Here is a 12,727-nt window from a genome sequence, read left to right on the forward strand (position 1 = left end):
GGAGGCTGAGGCAGGAGAATGGCATAAACCCGGGAGGCGGAGCTTGCAGTGAGCTGAGATCCGGCCACTGCACTCCAGTCCGGGTGACAGAGCGAGACTCCGCCTCAAAAAAAAAAGAAAACCCTGATTTATCCATCACTAGCTCTGGGACAGCAAGTTGTCTGACCTTTTTATGCCTGTTTCCTTACCTGTAAAATGGGGCACAGATTCTTCTTACTGCATACTATTTTTTTATTTTTAGGTCATTGTCATGAGGACTAAATGAGTTGATATTTGAAAAATGATTAGAACAGTGCCAGGTACTTAGTAAGCACTATATATGTTTATTAAATGGAATAAATCTCCCTTCCTAGGCATTTGAGGAGACTCATCTGACCTCCCTTGACCCAGTGAAACAGTTTGCTGCCTGGTTTGAGGAGGCTGTTCAGTGTCCTGACATAGGGGAAGCAAATGCCATGTGTCTGGCTACCTGTACCAGGTAGGCATGGCCGTGGGCCCCTCTTTGGGTGGATACATATGAACTAGGAAGCTTATGAAGCTCTCAACTCTGGATGCCAACTTTATGGTTCCAGCTCTGTTATTAATGTGCTGTATGGCTTTAGATGAGATACTTGTCCTCTCTGGGCCTGTGTCCTTACCTATAAACCAAAGACCAGACCACAAAATTACATTTCAGTGATAAAAATGCAATGCCTTAGACTGGGCGCGGTGGCTCACGCCTGTAATCCCAGCACTTTCGGAGGCCGAGGCAGGTGGATCATGAGGTCAGGAGATCAAGACCATCCTGGCTAACACGGTGAAACCCCATCTCTACTGAAAATACAAAAAATTAGCCGGGTGGGTAGTCCCAGCTACTCGGGAGGCTGAGGCAGAAGAATGGCGTGAACCCAGGAGGTGGAGGTTGCAGTGAGCCAAGATCGTGCCACTGCACTGCAGCCTGGGGGACAGAACGTGAGACTCCGTCTCAAAAAAAAAAAAAATGCAGTACCTTGTTCATCTCTGCCCTTGATACATCCACAAGCAACTCCTTGCCTCCCTCATCTCCCCATCTACCCAAGCCTCGTCTGCCATTCAGGAGCTACTTCTGGTGAAGCTCTGTCTCTCTCTCGAAATCTAGCACAGTACTTGACTATATCATTCCTTTGACAGTCATATGCCCTTTGAGACATCACTTGTATTAGCCTATTATTCAATTCTCCTTGCTAAAGTGTAAGGCCTTGAAGCCAGCGCTCTTGTACTGTGCGAGTGGATATTTCCCAGAGCTCTGAGCAGAGGAGCTGATCTCGTAGCACCACTGTGATCCCGAAGCATTAGATGATTGCATTATTGTTAGTCCCTGCCCTTAGGGTCTTATGAGTTAGCTAGGGATGTCTTAACAAAATACTGTAGACTGGATAGCTTAAACCACAGGAGTTTATTTCCTTATAGTTCTGGTGGCTGGAAGTCCAAGATCAGGGTGCCATCAGGGGTGGTTTCTGGTGAGGCCTCTGCTTGGGGTTTGCAGACAGCTGCTTTTCGCCATGTCCTCATACTGCCTTTCCTGTGTGTGTTGTGGGGGGCAAGGCAGGTGGTTCTGAAGTGCCTCTTCTCTTACAGTGACACCAGTCCTATTGGATTAGGGCCCCACCCCTATGACCTTGTTATTTAACCTTAATTACCTCCATAAAGTCCCTGTCTCCAAATACAGTCACATTGGGGTTTAAGGCTTTAACACAGGGGTTTTGGGTGACACTATTCAGTCCATAACAGGGCCCTAGGCTGTGGTGTCATACCTCTAGGACAAACTCCCAGGAGCACATGGGAGGGACCCCAGCCTAACAGCCCAGTAAAGGAGGTACAGCTGGAGGGGGTGCTGAGACATCTTTTGGGCAGAGGGACTGTAGCCAGAACATTGAAGCAGGCTCTGACCACAGTGCTCTGCTGTTTGCTCCTAGAGATGGAAAACCCTCTGCTCGCATGTTGCTACTGAAGGGCTTTGGGAAAGATGGCTTCCGCTTCTTCACTAACTTCGAGAGTCGAAAAGGAAAAGAGCTGGTGTGTGAAAGCAGCTGGTAATCTTTCCCAGGGCCTGCAGGATTTGGCCCTTTCCTCCTCAGTCACCTTCTCATGCCGCCCCACCCCTCAGTCTACTTGCTCTCTATGTGCAGGTGCCCTCCTGCCATGAGGCCTTGGCACTTACTGTGCTCTTTGCCATAAATGAATGAATGCGCTTTCTAACCAGCCTCACCCCATCAGCCATCACCTGTTCCTTCAGATCTCTGCCCACATTTTACCTCCTCAGGAAAGCCTTCCTTGACTCCGACTCAGACTCAGCCCCTCATGTTGTTTGCTGCCATTATAACTTGCAACTTTCCTTTTTATCATTTTCTTCAGTTTGTAACTAAGCTTTTACTTGGGTGATTATGTAACTGATATTTATCTCCTCTGCTGAACAGTAAGCTCTGCAGGAGTGGAGGATGCTGTGTTTTATCTCTGCTGTATCCCCCACATGTCTCCTGTTGTCAAACCCAGAGTAAGCACTTCGTGTGCATTCAATGAATGAATCCAAAGTGAGTAAACCTCCCTGAGTCCATGCCGGCCAAACATGCATTTCTCAAGACTCGCAAATCTGTGGGTGAGAGAAATCACCCAGTCTCACTTTGGAGTCTGACTGGCTTAAACTTAGCTCCACCACTTACTGCAGGAACTTGGGCATGTGACTTAGCCTGTCTCCGTATCTGTGACAATAGGCCTACTTTTGAGGGTTTAAATGAGCTCATACAGTGGATGCATCTGCTGTGGGCCTGCACACTACAGCTCTCCTGCCTTTTCCCTGCATGCCGGAGGCCTCCTCTCCCTATCCTGATGGCTGGCTGTGGATTCTCTTTTACTTCTAGGACTCTAATCCCTTTGCTTCTCTTGTCTTCTACTGGGAGCCACTTAACCGTCAGGTGAGTGAATTTTCCCAGGACAGCCTGGGATGGGCTGGGTTGGCAGGGCCTGAGTTTATGGCTAAGTCTAGTGAAGGTCCCCAGACTGGGCAGACATCCCAGCTGGGCACTCTGCCTCTAAAATAGCCCTCAGTTAGCTGGAGCCAAGAGTGGTGGGACAGCCGATAGAACAGAGAGGAACAGGGCCTGTGCTGGTAGGGAGGGCAGGTGGCATTGAACGCCATTCACCCAGAGCCATCCTTGAGCAGGTGCGTGTGGAAGGCCCTGTGAAGAAGCTGCCCGAGGAGGAGGCTGAGTGCTACTTCCACTCCCGCCCCAAGAGCAGCCAGATTGGGGCTGTGGTCAGCCACCAGAGTTCTGTGATCCCTGATCGCGAGGTGAGTGGGGCTCCGCTGTAGTCCTTCAGGTGGCGGAGGCTTTGGCTTATCCCCAGAAGCTGTCCCCAGGAGATGCCAGGTTCCTCTCTCTCCAGCCCAGTGAAAACAGTGAGGCCGGGCGCAGTAGCTCAAGCCTGTAATCCCAGCACTTTGGGAGGCCGAGACGGGCGGATCACGAGGTCAGCAGATCGAGACCATCCTGGCTAACATGGTGAAGCCCCGTCTCTACTAAAAAATACAAAAAACTAGCCGGGCGAGGTGGCGGGCGCCTGTAGTCCCAGCCACTCGGGAGGCTGAGGCAGGAGAATGGCGTGAACCCGGGAGTCGGAGCTTGCAGTGAGCTGAGATCCGGCCACTGCACTCCAGCCTGGGCCACAGAGCGAGACTCCGTCTCAAAAAAAAAAAGAAAACAGTGAAAAGGACAGTAAGAAGGGAAATAGGGGTAGGGAGAGGGAAAATAGGCCCCCTCTGTCCATCTGGCCATCCCGTTGACTGTGTGCTCCTGGCAAAGGCCAGTCTGCTCTGCTCACCAATGTCCCCAGCACATATCCCCAGGAAGTCCTTGTTAATGAATCATTGACTGGGCCTGGCCCTTCTTCTAACTCCTTCCCCTGGACAGTATCTGAGAAAGAAAAATGAGGAACTGGAACAGCTCTACCAGGATCAAGAGGTGCCCAAGCCAAAATCCTGGTGAGTGACATCTGGTAGTCATCTAGAAAGGGACACCAGGCCCCTGTGTTTACTTGAAGCCACCTGCCTGGGGAATCACAGATCTCCTCCTCCCTGGCCACCCTCATCAGATGCATCCCAGCAACTTCCTTCAAGAGGCCCTGGGATGAGGGGTGAGGGTGGGAGAGTGACCTGGCTAGGAAAATCCACAGAGCACTGAAACCTCTGCTTCTCCTTATAGGGGTGGCTATGTCCTGTACCCTCAGGTGATGGAGTTCTGGCAAGGTCAAACCAACCGCCTGCATGACCGGATAGTCTTTCGGCGGGGCCTACCCACAGGAGATTCCCCTTTGGGGCCCATGACCCACCGCGGGGAGGAAGACTGGCTCTATGAGAGACTTGCACCTTAACTCTGGGACCTGCTGGGCCAGAGTAGAGCTAGGGCTAGGTGTCAAGAGAGGGTGTGGGATTGGGACTCAGGCCCTTCTTTCTAAACTCAACTCATTTCCCTCCCTACCCTTTATATTCAGGTCTTCAGAGCTCATGCTCTAAGTTCTTTGTACTCAGTTGGTTTTCAGTTAGCTGGTCAAGTGGAGTGTAATGGTGACGTAGAGAATCACAAATGGAAAATCATTCCATAATTATGTTTTTGACCCTGCCTATGATTGATTAGGATAGCTCCCTCTAAGGGTAGCAACCAGTGTGACTCTGTTTCTGGTGACAGGGAGGGCCCCAGCAGCCCTGTCTGTTACCATGTGAGTCATACTGGCCAAAGCTTAGTGCCAGCATATTCACCTGAGCCAACGTGGCCAATCAGATTGTTTTGTCAATAATTTGAAATTTGAACTAGAGGGATCCAGAACCTTGGGAGTCATTGAAGCCAAGTCATTCATGGCAGCCAGGAAACAACAGGAACCAACAGCCTCTGCCTGCTGCTGTTGCAACTCCCAGGATCCCTCCCTCCCAGGTCTGGGCGGTGCAGTTCCTCCCCCTGCCTTGAAACACCCCACTATCTGCAAAGTCTCTCTCTCTCTCTCTTTTTTTTTTTTTTAACTTAATCTAGCTAGAATATATTTCTGTTGGTTACAACTTAACTCATTTATGGATAGGATTTTTTTTTTTAGACGGAGCCTCGCTCTGTTGCCCAGGCTGGAGTGCAGTGGCGTGATCTTGGCTCACTGCAGCCTCTGCCTCCCGGATTCAAGCAATTCTCCTGCCTCAGCCTCCTGAGTAGCTGGGACTACAGGCACACGCCACCACACCCAGCTAATTTTTGTATTTTTAGTAGAGACGGGGTTTCACCATGTTGACCAGGATGGTCTCCATCTCTTGACCTTATGATCCACCTCAGCCTCCCGAAGTGCTGGGATTACAAACATGAGCCACCGTGCCCAGCCATGATAGTATATTTTTATAGCACTTCCCCTACTGATTGCTGCCTTCTCTGTGGCTCCAAGGGACCCGTAGAGTTACATGGAAGTTACAGGGAAGCAGGTTTCATCTCAATATTGAGAGAGATTTCAAACAGTCAGACCTGCCTAAGAAGGAGTGGGCTGTCACTAGGAAATTTTATTCCCAGTCAGTCAGGGATTTTGTAGAAGAGCTTCATGTGCTGGTACCAATCGGACAGGAAGATTTTAATCAGCTTTACTATCTATGTTTGTTTATGGAAATTGTGTGTATATATACATACATTTTCCAAAAAGAAAAATTAAATGATTATAGAGATTATGTTTTTCAGACTGTTCACATATCTGCTTTCCTTACTCCCCACCTCTGCTGATAATTCCTAGATCATTGGCTTTTCACCCACACTGGAATTACCTGGGGAGCCTTAAAAACCCTGATGCCTGGGTCCCACCCTCAGAGATGATTGAACCAGCCTGGCCAGCATGGCAAAACTCTGTCTCTGCCAAGATATGAGTGCAGCCTGGGCACTGGGAAATTTAAAAGCTCCCCAGAGAATTCTGTGCAGCCAAGGTTGAGACCTCCTGGTCTAGAGCTTTGCTATACACAGTGTGGTCCACAAGCCAGGAGCACCCGCATCACTTGGCAGCCCCTTAGAGATTCAGACTCCAGACTCACTGAATCTGACCCTGCAGTTTCACTAGATCCCAGGTGACCAGCTGCACTAGACTCAACCTCTAAACCATGACCTCCCACCCTCACAGTCTGTGATCATTTAGTAACCCTCAGCTGAGTCCTGTGCTGAACTGTGTTCTCGTTGAGCACAAGCCCACTGACCAGGGACAGACTGGATGAGCAAGCAACCTGCTGGCTATGGAGAGGAGCCAGGCCGGGTAAATATTTGCTGTGACTAAGCCAGGATCAGAGAACTGACTGTTGCTTGCACTGGCTGGCATTGAGCTTGCCACTCTGTGAACTGTGCTTCCTTCCCCTGCATGGACCTGTGCCTCAGTCACTATTATCCGCAGGGCTCCTCTAAGGGCAGCCCTCTCCTTGTTTATCCCCCTTAAGCCTGCGTGCAGGAAGGCACATTAACCCTTCGCCCCCGGCAGGCAGGAGGGTGTCGGGTGACCTTACCTACCTTGCCCTTTCTCTTGTACCGTAGGCTGTGCCATTTATGAGTACGTGTATGTGTGTCTGTGTTTGTGTCTAGAAGTGCTGCACCCACCTTGTATTGTTGGAGGTTGTGTATCCCCCCAGCTTTGAGCCTGGTCTCAGATGTTCCTTTTCTGTTCTCTGTCCAGCGGTTACTGCCCCCAGTCTGTAATAAAAGCCTGTCAGCCGTGCATTTTATTGATGTTCAACCCGGCCTGGTCTCTCTCAACCCCCAAGGCGGGGACTTGGGGAATTTAAGCGACTTTCCTGCCCCCTCACTTCTCCCCACCATGTAGGCAGTACGTCCAGCAGGGGGAGCCCTCCTCCCAGTGTCGGCCCCTTCTGGGCAGTGAAAGCCACTTCCAGCCGGCCTCCCCTGCCCCCCTCTTCACCCGCTTGGGTCGCGTCCCAGTGAAACTGTGGTCGATAACCCGTAGCCTCTCCCGGTTCCCGCACATATTTGCGCTCTCGGTTCCTCCTCCTCCCCTGTTCTCATGAAAACTTGCAGCTGCCTCACTCTGCTTCCCTGGGCAGCCAGATCTCCCTTTGGCTTCTAGTACCTCCTACCCCATATCCATCTGGTACCCCAGCTTAGAAACAGGTGGACTTTACCTAGAAGATGGAGCCGGGGTCAGCATGCAAGGGGCAGAGGGGCTGTGGATACTCTAACCCAGAGGGGTAATGGTGATACTGGAGGAGCTGGCAGTACAGTGCCAGTATTATCTAGAGCCTTAGGTTGGTGGCCCAAGGCCCACCCTTATCTCCCACCTCAGGGAAACCGAGAATGGGCGGATGTGGGAGATGCCTGTAGTCTAGGGTCTTAAGGGACACTCAGCTTCAAAACTGGTTGGCTTTATCCAGCCGCTTCTAGAGTTTGTCCGGTTCCCTCGAATGATGCTCACCTCCCAGGATCCTAAGACCCAGACGTTGCTCCCTTCCCCCCCAAATTCCCCTTCCGCAGAAGATGTCTGCGCTTTTCTTTGTTCCGAGCTTCAGTTTCCTGTTCCCGTAGCAGATGAGAATCAAGAGTGGAAGGTGGCTGTGTGGGACAGTGGTCACATGTACAAGCCAGCTCTGGCTTCAGTCCCAGCTGTACCACTGCCAGTGCCTGGCCCCCGGGGTGAGTGATTTAACCTCTAAACCTCAGCCAACTTGTCTGAAAAATGGGGATAATGACAGTATCTGTCTCAGGCGATGATAGGATTAAATGAACAAGCTTAGGGAGAACTTGTTCTAGGGGCCGCCTGCCGTAAGCACCCTATAAATGTTAGCTATTAACCACAGGGCTGCGGTGTGGGGAAAGTCTGAGCTCCTCTGTGGAGGCCTCATGGATTGAGTAGTTGGTGAGACCCTAGAAAGTTCTGTGTAGTGGGAATGGGTAGTGGAAAGAGGCCTTGGGAAAGGCAGCACCCCTGGGCCTGCCCTCCAGCTCCTGGTCTCCCTTACTCATCATTTGAGGTCCCCCTGGCCTGGGTGAGGCACCTAACAAAGGCTCCCTTGTATAAGTCTGTTTGTTTCAGTAATAAATTCCCTGAGCAACAGCTCCTGGGGTGGGGTGGCCCAGCAGCCTGCCAGGAGCTGGCCTGGAAGCTACAGGACCACATTGTTTAGTGGCCACCTTGGTCTCTCCCTGTGTTTCTACCACGAGCTCCAGAGATTTGGCCAACGTTGTTTTAATTCCCAGCTCTTATGGCTTCAGAAAGAGCTGGACCTAACCTCATAAGATGACAGCTTTCTCTTCTTTCTTATTTATTTATTTATTTATTTATTTATTTGAGACTGTGTCTCACTCTGTCGCCCAGGCAGGAGTGCAGTGACGCGATCTCGGCTCACTGCAAGCTCTGCCTCCCAGGTTCACACCATTCTCCTGCCTCAGCCTCCCCGAGTAGCTGGGACTACAGGCACCCGCCACCACGCCTGGCTAATTTTTTTGTATTTTTGTAGAGACAGGGTTTCACTGTGTTAACCAGGATGGTCTCCATCTCCTGACCTCGTGATCCACCCACCTCGGCCTCCCAAAGTACTGGGATTACAGGCGTGAGCCACTGTGCCCAGCATATTTATTTATTTTTGAGATGGAGTTTCACTCTTGTTGCCCAGGCTGGAGTGCAATGGCGCGATCTCGGCTCACCGCAACTTCAGCCTCCCGGATTCAAGCGATTCTCCTGCCTCAGCCTCCCAAGTAGCTGGGATTACAGACATGCACCACCACGCTCGGCTAATTTTGTATTTTTAGTAGAGTATTTTTAGTAGAGATGGGGTTTCTCCATGTTGGCCAGGCGGGTCTTGAACTCCCAACCTCAGGTGATCCATCCACCTCAGCCTCCCAAAGTGCTGGGATTACAGGCATGAGCCACCGCACCTGGCCTCTCTTTCTTATTTATTAAAAGAAATTTTTTTTTTTTTCTGGAGATAAGATCTAGTTCTGTCACCCAGGTTGTAGTGCAGTGCTACAGTCATAGCTCACTATAGTCTTGAACTCCTGGACTCAAGCAATCCTCCCACCTCAGCCTCCCAGGTAGATAGGACTACAGGCATGTGCCAGCACAGTCAGCTCCTTTTTGTTTGTTGGTTGGTTTCTTTTTTTAGACATGGGGTCTCACTGTGTTGCCTAGGCTAGTCCAAACTCCTGGGCTCAAGCAATCCTCCCACCTCAGCCTCCCAAAGTGCTAGGATTACAGGCCTGAGCCACCATACCCACCTGCTCCTTTTTCTTAAACCAAAGCTGTAGGGTATGGTGGTGTTCCTTATAAAGTAAGGGGGAAGGAAGCCAGTATTAAACTGAGTGCTTACTATGGGGCCTGTCATAGGCCACTTAATACTGACACTCCCTATGTGATAGGTATTATTTCAGCCCCCTTTTACAGAAGAGGGAACCCAGGCTCAGAGTACAAGCAAATGTTCCCAAGGTCACCCAGCTACTAAGGGGTAGAGCCAGAGTTTGAATCTTAATCCCAAACCAAACCACTGAAACTTTGGGGTCAATCATCAAAGGTCTGCCCTACTCTCTTAGAGCACCTGATGGCCTCTCTGTTAACCGGAGAGAACCGACCACTGAGGTATAACTAGCTCCTTCTGCACCCCCATCCCCATACTAAGGCTAGTTTGATGGTAAAAATTAGTGACCCAGTTCCTATATTGCCACACCTGGCAACCCTTCCTGAAGCTTGAAAGGAACAGTTTGAGCACAAAGGTCCACTTTACTTACATGAAGGAAGATAAAGGCACGAGAAACAGTCATCTCAATAAATGCAAGACATGAGCATAAAAGAGGTTCTCTGCTTTTCCAGCATTGTTATTACAAAGAGAGAAACCTACAATTAGTTTGTTAAACAAAATTCAAGGCTCCAGGACTCATCTCTGGAGCTGATACGTCTTAAATACTATTACAGTAAGGGAGGGAGAAGAGAAAATTCCCCATCCACTCCCTCAATTTGGCCCGTGTAGCTTCCCTTCGAGGGTGTGTGACTTGCCACCTGCACAAGTCATGGCCAAAACAGGAACCAAAAGGCCAAACTACCATCAATCTAGTCTTCTACAGCACTCTAACAGAGTGCCAGTGTCCTCTGCCCCCTCCACACTTGAGGGCAAAGTTCCAGGAAGTTTACTGCTGGTGTTAGGAGGTGAGCTGAAGTTCAGTGTCTCTGCCTCTGGCTCCACAGAAACCAGCCCCTATCACGTGGCTTCTGGAAAATGTGCCCTCCTCAGGATTGGTCCAGGGAGTAGTCACGGGTAGAGAACGTAAAGGGAGGAGCAGTTCAAACTTGACCTTGACCCTGTGTCTAGTGATGAGATGAAGTCTGTCTGGCTTACTCTCTCCATTCTCTACCATGCCCACCTCTCTGCTGGCCCTGCCATTGCTTCAAGGAGGGCTATTCCTCTTGGGTGAGAGTTTTCACCCTTGAACTAGAGTGCCTTTATATGTGGTCGGCGGGAGGGTGGGAGGACCCTGGGATCTCCCAGGCCTTACAAAAGTGGAGGCACATAAATACAAACCTAAAAACCAGCGATTTCCTGCCAGCAGGTATCAACTACCCCCACGGCTTCAGCTATGGCCAAAGAGGCCAGCGTGGCAAGGTCCTGTCTCAGATCTAGCTGATGGCAGGGAGCCAGGAGGTGTTAGCACCCTCCTCAGCCCTTCACTTTGATGACCGTCCTTCCTCGTGATCATCAAAAAGGTTAGGGTTCTCTGCCAGCGTGGCTCTCACTTTATTCTTCTCCTTGAAGCGTCCTGAGTTGGAGACCTTGACGTGCTTGCCCTTTGTACTCTTGTCCACGATCTTCTCCAGGCGGGTGTTAAAGTCGCTGTTGGGGCCTCCAGCGTCAGGCCTTGGGGGTTCTGCGCCTCCCTCTGTTTGGGCATAGGTGTCAGGGATCTCATACAGCACCTTGGGAGTGGATTTCTTTTTCCGGAGGAAAGTCAGCTTCCACCAACCAATTTCAGTCGTCATCGCGCTCACTAAGCCGAGGGTGGGGCTTTCTGCTGGAGCAGGGTCAGGGAGACAAAGGGGTCAGTGGGAAAAGGGGGTAGGTGCCTTTGGACCAGTGTGCTTTAGACTCCTAATCATGGGCTGTTTTAAGAATTAAAGAAAGGGCTGGGCACGGTTCCTCACACGTATAATCCCAGCACTTTGGGAGGCCAAGGCAGGTGGATCACCTGAGGCCAGGAGTTCAAGACCAGTCTGGCCAATGTGGTGAAATCCTGTCTCTACTAAAAATTAGCTGGGCATGGTGGCACACACCTGTAATCCCAGCTACTCGGGAGGCTGAGGCAGGAGAATGGCTTAAACCCAGGAGGTGGAGCTTGCAGTGAGCTGAGATCCGGCCACTGCACTCCAGTCCGGGCGACAGAGTGAGACTCCGCCTCAAAAAAAAAAAAAGAAAAAAGAAGAAGAAGAAGAAGAATTAAAGAAAGAATTTAAGCTAGGGCTGAATAAACCCAAGACTGAGATCAGTGGGGGTGACAATGCTTTTGGAGAGTGTGAGACAAGAAAAGGGTCAAAGTCAAGGTCAAGACAGGGAAGTCACCCGCCAGACAGAGAGGCAGTGGGACAGGCACACACCATTGCCCTGCAGGGTTTTCGGGAGCTTTGAGATAATTCCTGCCAGGCCCCTCAGGGCCACAGGCAGGTGGACAGCTTGCCTGAGTCACACAGCATCCAGGCCTTTGATGCTTTTCCCGAACTTCCCACTATACCGCCAGACCCTGCAGCCAGGCGTGGGCAGACCATTGATTGGTAGCATAGGGAGAGAAACGCCCTGTGTATTTTGCTTGGAATTCATTACAAAATTAAATATAATTGGTGACATTTCAAGCAATTTGAACTTCCCAGTGGTGACCAGCAGGGCTAAAGTAGCTGCTGGGCTGTTCCTAAGGCAGGAGTCAGAGCCTCAGGCTGGGAGTGGGAAGTCCTGGGGGCTGTCCTAGCCTCAGGACCTCTGGCAAGCTACCACCTCTCTGGGCCTCAGTCTCCTCACCCATCCCATCCAGCCCTAGTATTTAGCTCTATTGTTAATCCCTGCCCACAGAGGTACCCATGCACAAGGACAGGAGTTGGAAGGGGAGCTAAAAAGGCAGAAAGCAATTAGAAGGATCCCAGAAGTACAGGGAGACATGGTCATCACGGGTTGTACCTTTCAGGGCGGGGCTTGGGGCTGAAATCCAGGCTTCTCCACTCACAAGCCATGTGCCCTGCCATGGAGCTGCCTTCCCTGGGGGCCTCACCTTTGACTAATTTCCACAAAGGTGCTGTCTGAGCTAGCAGAACTTCTGGGAGAGAAGGTTGCCTGAACATCATTGATAGCTGGGGTATGTAAGATAGAAGCAGATGACAGTCTGCTAAATGAGGGAAGATCAATGACAGAACAGGTAGAGGAACGGTGATGACTGGCGAGGTCAGTGGTCTGGTTCTCGGGACGCCTAGCTGCCAGCTGTGAAAGCTCCCAGGAAGGAAGGCGCAGCTAGTATACACCAGAAAGATAGAGGATATCACCTCCTTTTAAAAACTGGAGGGGTGTTCACTGCATTTTTATAGTGACTTTTTTTTTTTGAGAGAGAGTCTTGCTCTATTGCCCAGGCTGGAGTAAAATAGCATGATCTTGGCTCACCGCAACCTCCACCTCCCAGGTTCAAGCGATTCTCCTGCTTCAGCCTCCCAAGTAGCTGGGATTACAGGCATGCGCCACGAC

At 50.7% G+C, this 12,727-nt stretch overlaps 2 protein-coding genes across 6 annotated transcripts in view; one reads left to right on the top strand and one right to left on the bottom strand.

Moving 5' to 3' along the window:
• The window catches only part of PNPO (pyridoxamine 5'-phosphate oxidase), a 6,783-nt gene extending 1,792 nt beyond the window's left edge, over nucleotides 1–4,991 (top strand). For 2 of the 4 annotated variants that reach the window (XM_011959850.1, XM_011959854.1), the window contains exons 2-7: nucleotides 354–478; nucleotides 1,935–2,034; nucleotides 2,877–2,930; nucleotides 3,179–3,307; nucleotides 3,927–3,997; nucleotides 4,218–4,991. In XM_011959850.1, the coding sequence (XP_011815240.1) occupies nucleotides 354–478; nucleotides 1,935–2,034; nucleotides 2,877–2,930; nucleotides 3,179–3,307; nucleotides 3,927–3,997; nucleotides 4,218–4,386 (648 nt within the window). In that variant the 3' untranslated portion in view covers nucleotides 4,387–4,991. The remainder of the gene's footprint in view (nucleotides 1–353; nucleotides 479–1,934; nucleotides 2,035–2,876; nucleotides 2,931–3,178; nucleotides 3,308–3,926; nucleotides 3,998–4,217) is intronic. The other 2 variants (XM_011959853.1, XM_011959851.1) reach the window with 2 other exon arrangements.
• A 4,727-nt stretch (nucleotides 4,992–9,718) lies between these two features.
• Nucleotides 9,719–12,727, bottom strand: part of PRR15L (proline rich 15-like) — a 5,918-nt gene continuing 2,909 nt past the window's right edge. The window contains exon 2 of one of the 2 annotated variants that reach the window (XM_011959855.1): nucleotides 9,719–11,018. In XM_011959855.1, coding sequence (XP_011815245.1) covers nucleotides 10,678–10,989 — 312 coding nt within the window. In that variant the 5' untranslated portion in view covers nucleotides 10,990–11,018 and the 3' untranslated portion in view covers nucleotides 9,719–10,677. Of the gene's footprint in view, nucleotides 11,022–12,727 lie in introns of both variants that reach the window. The other variant, XM_011959856.1, reaches the window with a different exon arrangement.

The sequence above is a fragment of the Colobus angolensis genome, unplaced genomic scaffold (genome assembly GCF_000951035.1).
Source record: "Colobus angolensis palliatus isolate OR3802 unplaced genomic scaffold, Cang.pa_1.0 Scaffold50, whole genome shotgun sequence".
In the NCBI taxonomy this organism is placed as follows: domain Eukaryota; kingdom Metazoa; phylum Chordata; class Mammalia; order Primates; family Cercopithecidae; genus Colobus; species Colobus angolensis.